At 40.9% G+C, this 20,347-nt stretch overlaps 2 protein-coding genes and 1 long non-coding RNA gene across 8 annotated transcripts; 2 read left to right on the top strand and 1 right to left on the bottom strand.

Moving 5' to 3' along the window:
- Positions 1–181: 181 nt before the first annotated feature.
- LOC105432113 (SID1 transmembrane family member 1) lies at positions 182–4,756 on the top strand. The gene is made up of 10 exons (XM_089074739.1): positions 182–406; positions 683–876; positions 1,068–1,363; positions 1,433–1,580; positions 1,734–1,817; positions 2,253–2,570; positions 2,687–3,236; positions 3,306–3,574; positions 3,646–3,855; positions 3,935–4,756. Exons 1-10 carry the CDS (start codon positions 376–378, stop codon positions 4,220–4,222), a joined length of 2,388 nt encoding a protein of 795 aa, XP_088930865.1. The 5' UTR covers positions 182–375; the 3' UTR covers positions 4,223–4,756.
- On the bottom strand, positions 3,783–19,294 carry ACC (acetyl-CoA carboxylase). Of its 6 annotated transcripts, none has more exons than XM_089074716.1 (13): positions 18,936–19,294; positions 17,493–18,190; positions 16,740–17,031; positions 13,128–13,251; positions 12,713–13,043; positions 12,230–12,527; positions 11,934–12,147; positions 11,529–11,862; positions 10,990–11,450; positions 7,010–10,858; positions 6,648–6,927; positions 6,305–6,585; positions 3,783–6,235 (listed from the first exon to the last, which is right to left on the bottom strand). In XM_089074716.1, the coding sequence occupies exons 2-13, from the start codon at positions 17,521–17,523 to the stop codon at positions 5,621–5,623; spliced, it is 7,110 nt and encodes a 2,369-aa protein (XP_088930842.1). In that variant the 5' UTR covers positions 17,524–18,190; positions 18,936–19,294; the 3' UTR covers positions 3,783–5,620. The 6 variants fall into 6 exon arrangements, with proteins under 6 accessions (XP_088930842.1, XP_025075388.2, XP_088930845.1 ...); XM_025219603.2 differs by lacking the exon at positions 18,936–19,294 and adding an exon at positions 18,367–18,609; XM_089074719.1 differs by lacking the exon at positions 16,740–17,031.
- On the top strand, positions 17,027–20,233 carry LOC148937095 (uncharacterized). The gene is made up of 2 exons (XR_016138770.1): positions 17,027–17,424; positions 19,921–20,233. It is a non-coding gene; the product is annotated as an uncharacterized LOC148937095 (long non-coding RNA).
- The last annotated feature ends 114 nt before the right edge of the window (positions 20,234–20,347 follow it).

Below are 20,347 nucleotides of genomic sequence, written 5' to 3' on the forward strand. Positions count from 1 at the left end.
TATGAATTGACCAATCAAAAAATGCTTCGAAGTATTGTAGCATCAAGTGGACTGTACCCAAAGTTATATATTTCTCTCTCTCTTTCTTATTTCTCAATGGTTAAAATAGTCAATGCAATTGGTTATTTTTTCTCATGTCATCACACGATTGATTGCCCAATAGTGTCTTTTCCTTTATAATTTCCCTAGCCAATATCATATGAATTGCATTTGAGAGTGTCATGTCGGATAGCTCCCAATATTATACAGGTTATGTTGCCCTGAAAATTAATAACATAACAATCACTAATTGCGTTGTGAGTCTGAATCGAAACGCAGCTTTTTCATAGCTTGTTATGACTCATAACGTCTGCGGTTACGAGATGATGCTGAACGATGCATTTGCCGAATGAATTCAAACATATTGGTATTGCGTTTTTGACAAGTCAGATACATTTATGAATAATAAAGCTAACACGTTTAAAGTTGTGTAGTGCAAACACTTGGGATGAAATGATCAAAAACGCTAATATATATAATTAGAGTAAGAATACATATTGTAGATATGTAAATTGTAAAAATTATATAATTTATAATAACAAAATCAGTATTGTTTATGGCAAAAAAGAAGAAAAGCTTTTATTTATTCTGTATTATTGACTAAAACAAAAATTTGATTGATCTCATTTTGTTTTCTTTTTAGTAAAATCAATGGAGATGCAAAATATCTTGAGATTAATGGCTATATTCTTTCTTCTCAATGCTGCAAAAACTGTTGCTTTATCTTTTTCATCTCCGTCTTTTTCTCCGATCGTCATTCGGGCTAAGTATGAAGACAGTTATCCAAAAATCATAAATTCCACTATCGAATATGTGTTTTTGTATCCTGCCAGCAATGTAAGTCTTATGTCCATTTCAATCAACATTTTAATCTTGGTTTAATTTGTTTTTTTTTCTAAAGATTAGAAAAAGACTAAAATTAAGTTAAATCAAGATTAAAATTTAACAGACAGTGGAAGAAGGAGGAATTAATGAAATTAATTTATTTATAAATATATTTCTTATGGAATAAAATTATATATCTGTAGATATCCCTGGAAACTGCAAGAATAAAAGTAGAAAGCAACGCTACTCATAGTTTACCATTGATAGTGGTAGTGCGTCAAACAACAGGTATTCTGTCCTGGCAAATACCTTTGTTAGTCGCTGGCACAGATTTTGACACTGTGATATATAATAAGACAAGTCGTACTCTGTGCTCCACCAAGTATTATCGATACTCGCGAAATAATGAAGAATTTGTCATTGTTGGTATCTCAACAGCGAGTTATGAAAATATCTTTTTCAATATCAGTGTAGTAGAAGTGACAGACTTTTATTTAAGGTATTACTATAAAAATGTAAGATTATCAAAAAATATAACTTGGTCATCTTTTATATTTAATCTTTGTAGTTCCGGAAATAAAGTAGAAGTACAGATATCTCCATCTGAACCTATATATTATGGCTACATCTTTTCGAAACAAGAGAATTCCTCTGTTATTGTTCGCGTTGAATCAGACAATGATATTTGTATGACTGTGTCTGTACAAAATACATCGGTGAGTTATGATGATACAAAGTCTGATCTTTATAGTTGATGTAGTGTACACTTGTTTTATTTAATAAAATAAACTAGATACATGTTTGAAATTTGATAAAAATGAAAAGAAAGTATTAGTCTGGCTTATAAATCTCTGTATTTTTTCCTTTAGTGTCCTATATTTGATTTGGAACGAAACATTGAGTTTTCTGGACATTGGCAGACTGTGAGTAGAAGAGGCGGTATCACAGTACCGGTGAATATATTGTCATTAAAATAATCTTTTACAAAATGTTGGATGTATTTTATATATAAATATTTTTATATAATATAACATACTTATATAATATAACATAATATTTATATATAATATATAATATTAATATATAATATATAATATTATATATATATAATATATAATATATATATATAATATATATATTATATATATATATATATTATATATATTAATATATAATATATAATATTATATATATATATAATATATAATATTTATATATAATATATAATATATAATATTTATATAATATAACATATAATATTTATATATAATATAACATAGTATTTTTATATAATATAACATACAATTGTTATAACCTACTGTTATAATGCAAATAGTATAATCATATATAAATTATTACAATATACACAAAATTGTAATTTGTTTCAGAGAGAGGCTTATCCATCAGGATTCTTCGTTGTACTTGTCGTTAAGGGTGAAGACAGTGACTGCAATGGGCTGTCTAGTAATAATCCTCTTCGTATTAAAAACGTTACGTTAATCGTGAATCCTACCATTACCAAACGAGACTATGTTATTGCATCGGCGTCAGCAGTGGCGATAGTATTAGGTTTTTGTATTTTTTACATCATAGCCGTGATAGTATACAGTATCAGAGAAAGCAAAAAACTTGCAATGCAGGAACCGATTAATGAGCAAAGTCAAGACGTTAATGAATACGCGCCGAGTCCATCGATGGTAGGAGAGGTAATTAATGAATCATCGATACGAATTTCATATGAGTAATCACACAAAATCTGTGTAATCTGTGTAATTCTTGTAAAGACATTCATAATAATTTCAATCGAAATATATCGTTATAGAATAGTTCAAAACAATGGGATTCAGTCGAGGAGGATTCATCCCTGGATGAGGATGATATAGATCTGATGGAGGATGCTCTCTCTGATAAAGACGTAATACGAACGAAGAAAATCCTCTCTGTTTGTGATCTTGCTCGCAAGGATCCGAGGATACTTCGACATAAATCTCGCTTATATCTATATTACTTGGCAACCGTCGCGATATTCTATACATTGCCAGTCGTGCAGCTGGCGGTAACGTATCAGCGTGTGCTTCATACAACTGGAAATCAAGATATGTGTTACTACAATTTCTTGTGTGCCCATCCATTGGGTCTACTTTCCGATTTCAATCATGTGTTCTCAAATTTCGGATATGTTACGCTAGGTTTACTATTTATATTTTTAACTTCCTCTCGCGAGCACAATGAGCTAGATAAAGAAAAAGTCAAATGCTACGGCATACCGCAACACTACGGTCTATTTTACGCAATGGGCACTGCATTAATAATGGAAGGCATATTGTCGGCGAGTTATCATGTGTGTCCTAGCCGTAGTAATTTTCAATTCGGTAAGTAGCATTAATCATAAAATATATTTCGTTACGCAATAATTAATCAATTTCTTTTGTCCATTCTAGACACCAGTTTTATGTATGTGATCGCAGTGCTGTGCATGATCAAAATTTATCAAAATCGCCATCCGGATATAAATGCCAGAGCGCCGGTAACATTTGGAATGTTGGCTGTTATAATATTCGCAGGGTTGATCGGAGTTCTAAATGGTTCCAAATGCTTTTTAATAATATTTTCTATTTTGCATTTGCTAATCTGCTTCTTTCTAACTGTACAAATATATTATATGGGGCGATGCAAATTCAATCGAAGCGTTTTTAAGAGAGTAATACTGGTAAATATTAATATTGTCTGCACTGTGTGTATATATACGCGTAAGACATATTCGTTATTAATATCTTGCAGAGATTCAAGCATGAAGCACGCTGCGGCATATGGCACTTATTGCGGCCACTTTATCCCGCAAGATTCATAATGCTCGTGTTAGCAAACATGTGGAATGTTGGTCTCGCTGTATATGGAAATATGTATCAAGAGGGCAATTTCGCTACGTTTTTATTGGCTATATTGATGTCCAATTTAATTTTATATACATTCTTTTACATTATGATGAAGGTATAAACATTTTCTTGTTCTTTCTTCCTTTTCTGCGGCCACAAAAACTTTTTAATATCAATACGAAAACTTTTTCTAGCTTTGTCACAGAGAACGGATTCTTCTCATACCTGGGATTTACATCATTTTATCTATGGTATTCTGGGGAGCAGCTCTGTACTTCTTCGTAAATAAAACTATTTCTTGGGCTCTTACACCAGCCCAATCTCGCCTTTACAATAAACCTTGCGCGTTATTGAACTTTTTTGATTCTCATGACATTTGGCATTTTCTTTCCGCATTAGCCATGTTCTTTTCATTTATGGTGTTACTCACTTTGGATGATGACCTAATAGATGTACATCGGAGTCAGATACCAGTTTTTTGAGGATTTTTTTACTGCGTAGGTTTGAAAATTATGTGAATTTTAGAGTTTCTTTTATGAAGTTTTTCTCGGATATAGGTGATATACTATTCACATAGCAACTTTACCAAAAATTGTATAAAATATATAAAAGCTTAAGAGAAAAAGAGTGTATGTGTGCGTGTGTTTTTCATGATAAAAACGCGCAGTGAATATCATCTGCACAAGAGAATTGCGCGGGATGTCGAATTAATCCAACTAAACATATAAATGCATACAAGATTCAATTAAGTTGTCTGTTAAAGATTAATAAATTTTAATTGCAGTGTTTCGCAAACATTTTATAAAGAATGTGATAATATTTGAAAAAGAGAAATGGATATCTTCCGCAAAGAAAGAAAAAAAAAAGAGATTATTGTTACATGAAATGTATACATTGTTTTGCATCTATTATGAGATAATGCTATTTAAATGCGGCAGTTGCGCGAGCATATTGTTTCGTGATGTCAAAGTCTTACAATGTTTTCCTTCAAAAAATAAATATACATTTTTTATATATTTGTGCGCCACGTGTGTATATATAATTTATATACAGTATTCCGCATTTTTAGTAACGCATGTTCTTTCAGATACACGTACAGGATATCGCAAATTGCGAATGATATCTTATTATCAAAAAGTATTACAACAAAGAATGAAATTAAAAATTAAAAAAATATGTCAAATTAACATATTGTTGTAAATAAATAAAATTAACTAATTAACTATTGTTTTTTTATAAATATTAATTAATTTACTTTAATAATAAAAGTAGTAATAAATTTTTAGATTTACATTAGACATAAAGGTATTTAATTTTTGATATAGAAATGATAATCTAGCGGATTTTATGGGAAAATCCTGGAAGAATTTGTAGCTGAAGGAACGTGCGCTATTTCGGGTATAAACCTTTCTACTCCCATACAACTACAATTCATAAGCCTGTCACAAACACAGAGTGGCAACGCGACATACTTTTCTATTGTTCTCTAAATACATATTTTCGAATATATGGAGCGTTATCACAGAAATCACGAAATAATTTAATATGCTAATTAGACACTATCCTAATGTCTACTAATCACCTCGAATCACCAATTTTTAAATAAAAATTTTTTAAAACTTAAACCGACATCGAAATAATTCGATTTGTGACGTCAAAAAGAAGTCATGGTTATGTCTAGATCCATCGAAATTTGAATCTTACGAAACACTCTATTTATTCGAAATATACCTATTCTTATTAACCCTTAATACCACGATATATCTAGATTGATATGAATAATTATAAATCTTTGATAATGACTTGTACTATTGATACGCATTCAACATTAATAAGCTGGAATGAATAGCGTGGAGCAGGTACGCTTATATGAAGTGCACTCAAGACGAAACGCTCGAGTCCTTATGATGTTCCTGTCCCGTTGTCTCTATTTGCGTTAAAGTTCTTTGCAACTCCGTTCGCTCGGCCGGTTGTAATCTGTGCGCGATTTCCAGTACCACGTCTAATCTTATTTCCGGACAGACTTCTAGAGCTTCCTTGATACGCGTTACCACCGCATCTCTTTTCACGCACGTTATATTACGCGAGACGACACTGTCGTCAGTTTTGCGTTGCGTCTCCAACCAACAAGCCGCAGCTTCGTCTTGATCCCACAAGTACGATTCCGTTGCTCCTTTATCCTCGATGAACCAGCGCCGAAGCATCGCTTCCACCTGTCTAACATCGAGGCTGGGCTGCGTCGATAAGATCTCATTCTTAATCTCATCCTCGAAAAGTCGTCGTCGCAACCGCCAATAAAGTAGTCGACGTGCCTTTTTCCATGGTATTATCTCGTGGATCGTATTCTTCTCGAACATTCTCTCCGGCGTATCGTGCAGATCGGCGAAATGAACGGCGACCTGACGATACATCGGTTCCAAAGCCTGCTCGCGTTTACGAATCTGTGCTTCGATCTCGGTTCGTTCCTCCACCGTGTTTACGGTTGACAATTTTTCCTAGAAACGTACTAGTGAGTTTATGTAAACCTATCAAAAGTTTAATATAAATCATAAAAGACTCCTTACTTTTAACTTCAATATAACGTGATCGACTCTGTGCATAGTTTTCACGATGTCCTTGTTACGAAATTTGATTTCTACTATCGCGTCGGGTTCCAGGACGCCACCTCTACTAGTGTTATCGGCAAACATTTCCATGAAACGTTGATTTATCATAGGATCAACGACCGCCCAAGCGCCGCCTCTGAGTTCCCCATTCGGTGGGATATAAACGAATATCGGCTTGCAATATTGCCGCAATCCGTCCACAATATACGCACCGAACTTGACAATCTGTTCGTACATATCTGTAAGCGAGACAATTAGTTTTCACAATTAGCAAATTGAGGCAACGGTTAATTGACCTTACCTTTCATGCCGCCAGAGAAACCTCTCCAATTGGCAAAGATAAATAGCGGCAGGTCTTCTCTACCGAAATCCTGAATAGCCTGAGCGGTTTTGTACGCGCTGTCCGGAAACCAAACCTGGCCCGCCTGAGATATAGTCTTGGCCTCCGAATCTAAATTGGCAGGATCGGCTGGTAAATGCAACTCGACGGTTCTCGTTTCAACGGCGATAATGCCGCATGGTATACCACCGAGCCTAGCGCGTCCCGTCACCACCGTTTGTGCCCACGGTCTCATGATTTCCTATTTCGTAAGACAAAAGCAAATTAACAATATTTTTTTATAAAATCCTAATGTGAGAAAAAAAAAAGAAGAAAGAACCTACATGCCACGAGCCCCGATCAAAGAAGCCACTTTCCCATACGTTCGACTCGACGGTACAATTTCTGCCTTCCAGCATCCATCTCGGATCGTATGGCGCTTTGGTAGGCACAAAAGCGATCTCTCGGTCGATCGGGTCTGCAACAGGCGATAGTATCGGCAGCGGGGCGCCTTTAGTCTTAGGGAAGTAACTCAGCCATTTCAAGGCGGTCGCCACTCCATCCAGGTCCCGAGGATCGGTCGCGTGAGATACTCCGTTGTTGTGCATGATCTGCGTACCGCCCAACTGATTGTTGCTAGCGTAAACCTCGCGACCCAGCACTGCGTTCAACGCTCTGTAACCGGTCAGGATGATGTGCGAGTTCTCGATCTGGATTACTCTCTGGCCAAGACGCAGCAGGTAGGAGCCGATACCAATCGCGCGACAGGACACTATCGAGATCGTAATTATCTCATCGTAGGCCCTTGACGTCTCTCCCGCGATTAGACCGGCATACTTTAAGTTCTCGACACCTAGGCCGTCGTCCTTGCCGATGATATCCGTGATTTTGTAACGCGACTCTCCCGCGGGATCCTCGATCAACGAGGCTTTCACCGAGTTGTGAGGCGCCAGACGCGCGTAATCATCCGGTGTGAGGTATATGTATCTGAAGCCCTTCTCTGATTCATTCTCGTCCTCCCATGCAATTCGGAAGAGCGCCTTCACTTCCTCGGCCAAGCCGATACGCGCTCCGGAATTAGCGGCGAAGTATATCCGCGGACAACCGAGCTGCCTCGCTCTCTCGGAAGCCCTGCAGAATACCAGATCCTCGCGAGGCCCGAACGAGCCTATCAGATACGTTAAATCGTTAGCGATAAGTATAATGTCTCTACCGAATGGATACTCCGGGGTGTACAGAGTGAACCGCCACGCGACCATGCCGACGTCGTTCTCGCCGGGCAGCCGCTTCTGCTCGACCAATTGTTCACCGTCGAGCACTAATTCTACGACGTCCATCACTGGATTGGGGATCGTAATCCGATTTTGACCGTCACTCGGTGGCCTCTCCTCGACATATCGCTGCCACAATTTCTCGAGCTGCTGTCGGAACATGTCTGGCAGATCGTAGACGTAAGTCGTGCCGGCGCTCTGCGCCTGAAATCTCTTCGCCTGGAGGTAATCCTTGGTCAGATACGGCGTGGAGATTGGCAGCCCGTGCATAGGACCCGGCCTCCAATGGGCGTTCGCCGTGGTGGGTGGATAAGATTCGAAGCGAATGATGCCCGTCTTGGGATCGGTCGCTTCCGTGTAGAGATGCAGGTCGATGCTGTAACCGCTGTCGTTGGCGATGCAGAGACGCACGTTGGAGGTCGGTTTTCCTGGCGCGGGTCGTATGGTCATCTTTATCTCCGCCTGTCGCACGTGCAACTTCCACAATCTCGGCCCGTAACGCAGCACCATACTCGTCACGCTCTCCTCTATTCTGCTGGGATCCATAATGACCGTGGGTACAAAGTTCAAGAAGATGTGATTGCACTCGGTGCGCTTAGCGAGGGGATGCGAGAACGCGACCTCCAGCTCGTCCATGGCCTCGAGCAGAACGCGCTCACCCTCGTTATGAAGATAGTCGAAACTGGCCTCCTTCGTAATCAGGTCGGAGTGCCGTATAATCGAGCGGATGAAGAAGCGATAGTCCGTAACTTGTTGACCCTTGGCGACTTTGGCTTGCCCGAGATACAGGTGCATCTTTTGATTGGACGTCGGAAGAGCCTCGAGATCGTAGGTTCGCATACGATTCAGTTCCAATTGGAAGGCACAACCAGGCTCGAGATGTCGGTAGATTCTATCCTCGACAAAACCCTCGCGCTGACGGAAAGTGAAGAATTTGGGGAACTGTCTCTTTTTGAGCGCGGCGAATGTCACTCTTCGAATGCCGCGGGATATTAATTCGTCCTTGTTGTTCGCGCACCAATCTCCAAACATTTTGGCCATGGTAGCATCGTCCTCGGTGCCGTTCTCCTTGACTGCTATGCTTAGTATGTGAACCGGTTCGGCGGACTTATCATTGGTAGTCGTTGCCGTTGTGGTTGCGGTTGTTGTTTCAGTCGCGCTTAGAGAGACGTTGATCGATGTACTGTGACGTGACTCGCTACCAACGGCTTCCACTGCCTCTAATAGTTTTGCAGATACCATCGGCGTGGGGTTCGATAGATCCTCCAGCAGATCCAAGATCTCGTCTGTATATTGACTGAAATGATCAAGATTCTGGAAGGCTGCCATCGCGCCGGCTCTGTGATCTACCAGAGACTGATTCTGACGATTTGGGTGATTGCTGGGTAAAACGAATTGGAAATACACCAACGGAATCTCGCCGGATAGTTCCAGGTGTTGTAGACACGTCAGCTCATAGCTGATATAGGCTCGTCGCACGTAGACCTCCAAGGCCGCGTTGCACACCGCGCGATTGGAATGATAGAAGAAATCGTGAAGAATATCAAAGATAGATGTCTCTGAGAGAATAAGTTTCTGCAGATTCTCCGGATGGAAGTCGTGCCCGTACATATCTACTGCGGACAAGAATATGGATTCCATCTGATTATGCCTGAGTTCGTACGCAGGTTGATGGGCGGCGATCAACACCTGCCTAGCTCTCAGCGCGACGCGGCTATGTTCCGTACGATTCAGACTCGTTAATTCCGTCAGCGTGTTCGAGAGCTCGTCCGTAAGACCCGGTTCATTAGCCCAGAGATGGTCGATCAACATAGTGACCAGAACGTTTTTCTTCGTTACTTGATTATGACTGAATATCATACCGGTCACGGTAGTTACGTCGTCTTTGTACTTTTCTATTAGCGCGGAGACGCACTTGTCGTAGTGACCCTGTTGGAACTGGCTCTCGACTGTGTAATACTGTCGCAAAAGTTCGTGCACGGCAGTCTTCATCCGACCACGTATACCGTTTCGGTATCTTTGTACTAACTGCACAATCGCTTGAGTAGTCAAGAAGAAAACGTCTCGCTCAGCTCTCTTGGATAAAGTCGCCGCGTGTCCGTCGATCACAGCGGCGATTTGTTGACTGGGAAACTGAGCCAAGATCGACGTGATGTTTCGCTCATACAGCGACATTAGTTTACGAATTTTCTTCTCGACTGAGACGGGGATTCTGCCGGATATCGTCGCAATCACTTCCTGCAGTTCCAACAATGGTAAGTTGGGATCGCGTAACGAAAACATGAACTTCTCGATTAACTCACGCAGACGCGGCAAGTGATATGGATCGGGGAGACAGTAGCCAGCCAACGTATTTTCCAAGGCGTTTCGATACTTGGCGTGAAGGTGATTCAGTTTCTCCGGTACGGCCGACGCCGACGCTGCAGGAAATTGGCCTGTGTATTCTTGTGCTTTTGTCACCAATGATGGATCATCCAAATCGAGATGCGCGATCAATGTACCGGCTTCCAATATAGCGCCAGGCCTCTTGACGTAAAAGACACTTCCCGCCTCACTGGCGGTAACGGTCATTATCATCTTCATCACTTCGATTTCGGCGTACGCCTGACCGGCGCCAACGTGGCCGCCATCCTCGACTAAGAAATTAATCAACTTGCCGGCTGACGGTGATTTCAATAAGGACGGATCGTTGTCTTTTTCAAAGATACACGTCTGGTTACCAATGATAATCCTATAACGGTCCACCTCTTCGCGCATGTAAGTCGTAAAACTGGCGCCGTCTAATGAAAGCAGCAAGCCTCCATCCGACATGCGATGAATTTCGATCTCTTTATATGAACCATTCATCACCAGAAAATAGCTGTTCGGACCAGATTTGGCAGCCTGTACTTTATATTTGAATTCGTCGTTAATAAGCTCCACCTACAACATATGATATAATGAAAGAAAATCTTTAAACATGAAAATATAATCTATGACACAGAATTAATTCTAAGATAGATCGATTAAAAAAAAAAACCATCTTTCAAAGCATCATTCGAACAAGTACTTACATCAACAACGTTATCCAAATCATTACTGGCTTGTATCTGACCCTTTTCTAAGGCAGTTTGAAAGCCAGTAAAAGCAGCTGTGATCATTCTATCAGCGATATGAAGCGCTCCGCAGGTAACGGCCAATAAGACGTCCGGTTTATCGCTTCGAACACGTTCGGCGATCAACAAATCGAGCCAAGCGGTATCTATGTTATTCTGCTGAAAGGATTCAGTTTCCAGCAAAGTGATAAGATATTCGACTGTTGTCCTAAAATCGCCTCTGATACTCAGCTCCTTCAGGGCTACAACTAAATTCTCTCTGGCTTGATTACGATCTTCGCCCCACGAGAAGCAATGGCCAAATTGAGAGTCCGCGAACTCATGAAGTCCTCCCGAAGCTCCAACCGAGAAATAGCCCCATACATTCTTGGACGATCGGAAATTCAACTCCTGCACCGTCCCTGAACTCGGCTTGAAACCTTAAAACCCACGCGATTGTATAATTTATAAAATTAAATATATAAAATTAAACTTTTCACGATAGAAAACAATTTTACCTTCGTCAGGATTTTCGCTGGTGATTCTAGCCGCGATAACATGGCCCCACGGTTGAGGCTTATGACGCGGCTGATCAAAATCGATCGGGTTGTCACCCCAAGGGCTTTCACCATACAAAAGACGTATATCTTTAATGTGATGTAATGGCAAGCCCATCGCTATTTGTAGCTGGGCGGCTGGTAAATTCACATCCGATACCATTTCGGTACAAGGATGTTCCACTTGAAGGCGTGGATTTAATTCCAGGAAATAATATCTGCCAGCCGTATCGTACAGATACTCGACGGTGCCCGCGCTAACATATCCCACCATTTTTGCTAATCTTACAGCAGCCTATCATTAGATAACAGACAATTAATAGCATATCAATGTATTGTCAAAAATATGTAAATATTGATATTTACTTTTTCCATTTCTTCGAAAATCTGTGGCTTTGCGATTACGGCAGGCGCCTCCTCGATGATCTTTTGATGTCTCCTCTGGATAGAACAATCGCGTCCGAATAATGATATTGCATTACCATAGTTATCGGCCAATAATTGTACTTCCAAGTGACGAGCGCATTTCGCTAGTTTCATGATAAATATTGGTGAACCAGGTATTTCAATTTGCACTTGCCTAAATAATAGAAATCCTTGAAAATGAATTACACACAATGTTACATAGTAAATTTTTTTTGGAAGCGAAACTTTGGATTTACCTAAACAAAGCGGGTAATTCCTCGGCGTTTTCAACCTTCCTGATCCCCTTACCACCGCCACCTTCGCTCGCTTTTACCATAACCGGAAAACCGATTTTGTTAGCTGCCGCTAGACACTCTTCCACAGTGGCAACGCATCCTTTTTTAAAAAGTTCCGATGATATCTTGATTTTCTTCCCGCTGTATTGCGCTGTTAATTCCGAACCTGACCAGGGAAGCGTTGGTACGTCCGCGGTTTGAGCAACTATGCTGGATGCTATCTTGTCACCCAAAGCCCACATGGCCTTTTCGGACGGTCCTAGAAAATTTAGTATTTATGTAAGAATATAAAAGTGCATAAAAATATAAAAAAATATGTTAAAATTTTACGGAAAATTATTATAATTTTATCAATTCTCATCGCAATGAAATAACAGCTAATGATAGAAATATATATTGTATCTTTCGTTTTTTTTAACATTCGACTTTTTATATTATTTGTACCAATAAAGCAGATGTTATTTTTGTGGAGTAATTCTGGAAGCTTAGGATTTTCTGAAGCGTGGCCCCACCCGGCCCAAACCGCATGGACTTGGGTACGTATCGCTATATCGACGATCAATTCCACATTGGCGTAGTTGTTGTTGTTGGTCCCACCCGATACGGGCACGTATTGATCTGCCATTTTGATATATTCCGCATTCGCATTTAAATCTTCCGGTGTGACCATCACCACAAAACGCACGGCCCTCTCGTTCTTAAACATCTCGTATGACCAGCGTCGTATCGATCGCATACATTTAACCGCTGCGATACCATTGTTGGCGATCAGCACCTGAAATGATGATTCATAAAATAAAATTTCGCAATCAATCATTTTTCCTAGATCGCTTTAGCAAGGAAATTCGCAAATTCTTACCTTGTTGATAACTCTGGAGCCGCCGAAGCGATGTACGAATTCTTCGGGAGTCGCAACGGTAAAGTCCTTCTCGTGAATCCGATTTTGCGCTTGAATCATCACCGTACCCTGCGACATGCTGGGCCTGTTGAATTATACATTAATTAATGAGCATATGTATCAATGAGCATTCATTTATATTATCAAAATTTATATTATCACAAATGACATTACATATTTTTCTATCTTTAAACTTCACAAATTATGCCATATATATAAATATCGATCGTAAGTATTCTTCAAGTTTGTTACGAGCAAAAATATCTCGGGTTGTGGCACCCATCTCCAAAGAATAGAGAACAAAACGTTTGAATAAATTATTCTTAAACATTCTTTGCGTAGCAAATTATTTATTATGATACTTGCTACATTCGGCATAATTTCGATAAGATTTGTTTAACTTAACTGCCATTGAATAAAATAACGCATCATTCTGATGTCCAAAAAATAAAAATAATATATTCATTTGACAAGACAATATCGTTGTCGAGTGCACATTTTTTTCTTATTTAAAAAATTTAATCCACGTTCTTCTTCAATGTTTTAAATTATTCATATTTTTTGATTCATTGTAAACAAAGTATCATCTTTTTTTAAATTTTTATTTTCTCCTTTGAGGCGCGTGTCCAATCGCGTCTTTGCATAAATTATGAAAGGAATATTATTATAATAAAAGTTATGTTAATTTTAAAATTGATAAACATTCGATCATGTTTTATTCGTATTTTTCTCTTCTGATTGGCGAGACTTTTTTCGGTGTTTTCCGTCATGCTCGTTTTAAAAATATATACGTCGACAAATTGTTTGAGCATTATGCAATTCTCATAATAAACGAATCCAAATGTTTACCAACTCCAGATTAATGGAATAAACATATGATTGCGAGATCCAGGAATCAAATAACTCTGTCCATAGTTATTTTTACAGATCAATTTGGAATTTTTTATCATTATTATGTTTGATTATATCTCCCATTCTTTTAAATAGGACGGACGGCCTGTCTTCTCCTCTACGAGATTGACAAGTTCAAGAGATACAAATAATCCTGCAAGTCAAGTTTGGCGTTACCACATCTGTATGGAATTCTTCTTTCCATTGCTTCTTTCATTGCATTTCGTCATATTTCATCGAGAGTCTTCCATGGCGCAATGACTACTATTAGCAGTAAGGGGCGTACTAAAGAAATATAAAAACTTTCTAAAGACATAGGGAAGATATGGAGAAAGAGAATGAGAAAAGTGATGAGAAAAGTGATAAAAATATAAATGCATACGTAAAAAAATAAAGTTATCTTGTTTTAATGAAAGGACGCAAAATAACATGCAAAGTAGAATTTTTTTCTCAGCACTATAATGATCATTGACATGCAAAAATATACGGTTTTCAAAAATGCTCTCCGAGACATTAATTCGACAACAGAAGCAAAATAATATGCGAAATATATTTTTTTCTGCTTAGCATTAACGTTACAATAATAATTAATTTGCAAATATATGGTTTTCAAAAATGCATCCCGAGACATTAATTTGCAATGCTTTTCATTAATTCTATGAAACATAAATACTTTTGAGTCAACATGTGTGTAATTCATATTGTAAAATACAGCTTGAGGAAAAATTAAAAAATAAATAAGTTTATTTCTTGACTGTTCTGTCGACGCTCAAGGAAGACACGACACGAGTTCACTCAGTTTTTTTTACGGATTACCTAAACTTTTCTTCCAAGATATCTATAAATTCTCCTTACGATTTTTAAAATGAAAGAGACGCAAATATTCCTAAGTCCTTTTATTTTCTTAATAATTTTCTATTTATGAATAATTAATATTTCCATTATTTTACATTACATGAGATTCACTTGCTCAAAATTTATCTTCTCTATACAATGTGTTTTATTTTTATCCAAGCATCTAAAATATTTTTTGTATTTTTTTATTATTTTTATTATTTTTATTATGTAAATGAACACGAAGGAAACAAGTCATCTTAAAAAAAAAATAAATATCATCGATTCAGAAGATCTTTTTGTTAAAATTTTTATCGCTTTAAAGTTTTATTCAACATTTTTTGCTCTTATAATATGAGTCTCATGCAATGCTCGAGTTTCTTTTATTAATAAAAGTATCAAAATATCGAGGCCAAAGGTCAAAGTGACAATCATTTATGGGATGTTCCGTATCTTATTCCGATTTGAGATAAAACGTGATACATCTCTTCGAGAAGACCTCATTCTGATATTTTTTATCAAAATAATAATAATATCACGCCTGAGAATGCTGTAATACTGGCGTGAGCAAGATCGTAAAATTAAACACGATTCATTGATATCACGCGATACGACATTTCAAATTTGCTTAATCAAGCTTTTTTTCTTCATTTATCTTCGATTCGCTGCGCGTGTCGAGCGAAAAGGTGGTCTCGTCATCAATTACATTTTTAAGGAATTTAAAAGATTTTAAATTCCTTCTCCGTTTCCCCCGATGTGCGATCACCGAAAGCGCAAAGTTCAAAACATATATGAAGATCGAATGAAGATTTCAAAGCTCACGAATTACGACACGCTCTAAAATTGAAACACACCGCGCGAAAACACATTACGTAACCATTCACTCTCCGTCCAATGTCTAATGTGTTATCGCGGATACGAAGAAGAGAGATTACAATTTCCCATTCAGTCTCTCGGTCTCTCGAAGAAAGACCGCGCACGAGAAGCGCGCGACAACGTTCTGTTTATATAGCTTAATTCGGATGTAATTCGCGATGTTCGCGTGGTGTGTGTACGTAGCTATGTGTAAAAAAAAGAGAAAAAAATTAAAGGGGAGAAAAAAAAGAAAAAACGAAGAAGAAAGAGTTTTTTGCATTATCTCGGAGTTATTTCGCGAGCTAACCGCGTAAGGTCGAATCGTTTTTTTGTGACGTTTGCGACGGTAATACGCAAAATAAGAAATTAGTGCATATGTACATATATTTTGCGATTTGCCTAAAATGCAAATGTTCCCGATAACGCGCCGTGTAAGAGGAAGGGAAACGCGTTGCTACGAGCAAGGCTGAAAAAAAAAACCCGCTTTTACAAAAATACGACGGATCGTATCTGGCCGCTTGGAAGTCTCTTTTGAATATTCAAACGTTCATTGTCGCGCAGTCACAGAGGTGAAAAAGGTTACAGAGCCTAAAGAAAAAAATGCTTGTCCAAGTTGGTTTCCTTTCTCCCCCCCCCCCCCCCCCCGGCTCCTCACGAGTACAGCGGCTTGTAAATTAAAATCCGTTCGTTCGCGAAACATCCATGCGAACGAACGATTGGAATTTCGTCCGCGTGATGAAACAATCGGAGGCTCCTCTCATCCGTAAGGGTGGATTTCGGGAGGGAGGGGGCGAGGGGGGGGAAGGAGAAATGCGTATCTCAAAGCGCTGTGAAAATTACAAAAGTGAGGAAATTTATTAGAGGTTGCCGTAAGAAATCGCGCAGGTAATCCAATAAATTTTTTTCCCTTTTGTAACTCCCATCTCATTTCAAGATCACACAATCGAGCCCCTGAAAAAAAAAAAATCGAAAAAAAAAAAGGGCGAAGTTCACCTGAGCCGCTTGCGACGCTCGGCCAGTCCTGTCGCGACATGATTGATCTGCATCTGCAAATTGCCGCTATCGCTGCTCTCGCTCGGGAAGCTATCCTCGATCTCCTGCACCTCGTTAGGATCGGTATCGCGATTGGGGTCGGGCTCGGGCTCGGGCTCCCCGACGACAAAGCTCACCGTCGCCTCCGACATTGCTTTTGCGCGAGCGGGTCCCGCGGGACCGACGGACTGGCAAATCCTCTCGCTGGATCCCGCCGACTCGGAAGACGTTCGCTCCGCGCACTCGATGTCACCTTCAAAAATATATTCGCGTGTACACATGGTCCAGGATGAAGTTTTGGATTTGGAAGAAGATTTTTGGATTGCGATCTTCCACAAAGTGGAGGGGAGGAGAGATGACTGAGGAAACTTCGAAAAAGGATTTAGACCCACTACTCACCCGGAGGAGAGTCCTACTAGGAGGGATCGCGTGTAAAAACGTGGAACTCCTCGACAGGCAGACAGGCAGGCAGGCAGGCAGGCAGGCAGGCAGGTAGTTCGCTCTCGAGCGCAACAAAAGGAGAAGATAGATGAAGAAAGAGGAAAGAAGAAAAGGAGATGCACGTGCTTCAAGTGACTACTCCACGCGACAGCTCCTCGCTTCGAGATACATGACAGATAGCGCGGAGATAAGATGTGAGATACAGGTGCGTGGATAATACACAGGTGCACGTGGTGGACGGTCGGTGCGATATGAAATTGCGGGAAAAAGTACCGAACAGGGAGTCCAGAAGACGGCGTAGCATACCCAGTCAGGTTCTCCACCTCGTATATATTCGCCTGCGGTCCGAGTGACATGTAAGGATCGTGACGGTCGATCGCGCGATCCACCGCGCCGAGGCTGAACGCGGTTGTTTGCAAAGGGGGTAACTCGCAGAGGACGACTCGTACCGCGATCGCCGCGCGTTGCACTGACTAGCCGTGTGAATCTGAATGTGGGACAAGTCGTCCCGCGGCGGGGGCAATACGTATGTGCGATCGCACGAGCCGAGCACGACCAAAGCTCTGGCTCGGGGGTTCAAGGTTCGTCGGCGAGTAACGTCATCGAGCGTTGGCGATTTATTTTGCATTCGGTCCCTCGCGGAGACTCCGGCGTATCATCAATAAGGCGATCACTGGAATTTCCGAGCTTTTCTTGGACTCGTTCTCCTCTTCCTCTCCGCTGTCTTCGTTATATCTTTTTTCGTCCCTTTTTTTTCTTCTTTTTTTGCAAGTCAAATTCGCAAAAAACGGCGCTTCGTTCATTAATGCGCAAGGCAGATGCGAAGAGGAGGTGCGCGTTTGTGTTTACGTCGTCTTCAAGGATAGCGTGCGTCGGAAGTGAAGAAACACGCTCGATTACGCTCGCAGTGGGCTCGTGATTGCGATCGCGAACGCAGGTTTCAGGTGGGCGATCTCGCGCGAACGAGCAACCTGTAGGAATATAAAAATGAGAATCGAGGCGAATGAGAATCGAGTTACGAGCGCGCGAGTCGTACGAAAGTTCCGAAGTCAACAGAAAGGCAGAGTCCTCCGGGATCCTCCGAGAGTTCACCTCTCGCACCTCTTGTGAAGAGACTCAAACAATTCGTGTGAAGAACTACGCTTACCGAGCCCGACGTCCGTCTCGACGAAATTTAATTACACACGCGCGCGTTCAATTCGGCCGATGTTGAGAGATGCAGGAGCAAAGAGGAAGATGAGAGCGGGACGAGAGACTTGAATATATCTGACATTCATTCATTTCGAGGACGGCGATCTCTCCCTTTCTCGACCCTTTTCTCTCTTCTGGCGATCTCTTCCGTTTCGCAATCTCCGCATTTTGAATCGGACACATTCTCGCGTGCCAGTCTCTATAGATTTTCACGCGAGGCTGTCAAAAAATGAGGGGAAGGCGGCGATTGGCCGTGCCGTGTGTCAGGCGACGCGTCGGCGGCGCCGATTGGCTCGCGCGCGCCGCGCGGTGCCGTCCCCTCCCCGTCGCTCCCCGGGCCGCTCGGACCGTCGCCGCCGAAACGCGTCGGCGGCGTGCGAGCGCATTTCTGGCGCGAGGGTCACGTGTCAACGCTCTCCCCCGAAATCTCGTCCTGGGCGCGAGGGCGGCTCGGAATCTCGACGTCTTCCTCGCGCGCGAGGACGAAACGAGAGCTTATATTACGAGAGAAAAACGTCGACTCACCGGTGACGGATCTTGCGCGGCGGTGCGAGCCGCAGCTTCTCCTGGAGGTTAGGTTCGTCCGCACGTTCCTGTTCTGTCATTCGAGATGGGTCGGCGGTTCCACGCGGGGTCAAAATTCCGGGACGACCGGTCCACCGCGTTGCGCCACGACGTCTCACCTCGGGATCGTCGCGATCGGTCGCGACACGAGACAAGTCACCGTCACCGTCACCGCGTGACCATATAATCTAATTTCTTTTTTTCCCTTCCGCACGAACGTTCGCTATTGGGTCGCTACGTAGAGAAATGTAGGAAAAAAAAGGAGGGAAAAAGAGCCGCACACACCGACATTGCCGTTGCATCGTCACCGAGCTCGTCCTTATCGGCCGGGACTCGGTGTACGCTTCGACGCGGGGTGCGGGGGACGCAGGTGCGACATACGCGAAGGGTTGAGATACTAAGGATCGCGAATCTTCCATAGCCGTGTCCGGTAGATAAATATCCGACGAGCGTTGACGGTTCTCAGGAGGAAAAAAATATATTGACATATACATTCAGAAAACACGTGACGATGATACAGAGCGTTTAATATAACTGGAATATTTTTATTACATACGAATAAATTTGTCCTGACCACGAAGGTGATCCCGGAAGACAATTGAACAGAACAGACATTATCGATTGTCGATATAAATATCCCATTATATACAATCGTGTGTTTTAAGTTTCTCCGGATGGGGAATTAACGCCTTCAACTCGATCGCCGAGCGATCGTATAGCACAATTATACACAATTGTGATTAAATTCAAGGTTTATTATTACGCATAAATGTATCATAAAAGATAAGCGTATCACTGCAAGGTTGATTTTTCTATTTAATTCTCTGTTATTATTCGCGTGGACAATCGGATATAAATACTAATACGCGGTCTTTCTTTGGATATCTTCATATATTGATGTCAGAAATGTCAGAATAATAATAAATGACAGAACATCACATTGCAGCATAAAATCGTAAGGGAATCTCGACCTTGGACTCGTTCGATATGAGTCAAAAAATCGTTGACGAGAGTCATGACGAAAATGCAAGATCCTGTCACGTTTTGAGTGTTGCGCTGAGCAACATCATCAAAAACAGCGTAAACGCCGATTTTCGAGATCGTTGCTTCGAGGTGTTGCGAACAGACAGCTCGTTTGGAGCCCGAGCAGTGCTCATGGAAAGTTTGTTATCTGTCGTATCTAAGAAGCGTTCAGAAGAAACAGGCAAAGACGACAAGAGTGTGAAGAATGTAGAAAATAAAGAATGACTTCAATCAAATTCCGATTATTTTAATTGAATTAACCTGCCAAGTAGTACCTGTTAAGTAATATTATTTTGCGGTTTTCCGTTTCAAAGTATATTTTACGCATGAAAATACATAAATTTACAAAA

The sequence above is a fragment of the Pogonomyrmex barbatus genome, unplaced genomic scaffold (genome assembly GCF_055798465.1).
Source record: "Pogonomyrmex barbatus isolate J1 unplaced genomic scaffold, ASM5579846v1 scaffold17, whole genome shotgun sequence".
NCBI lineage: Eukaryota > Metazoa > Arthropoda > Insecta > Hymenoptera > Formicidae > Pogonomyrmex > Pogonomyrmex barbatus.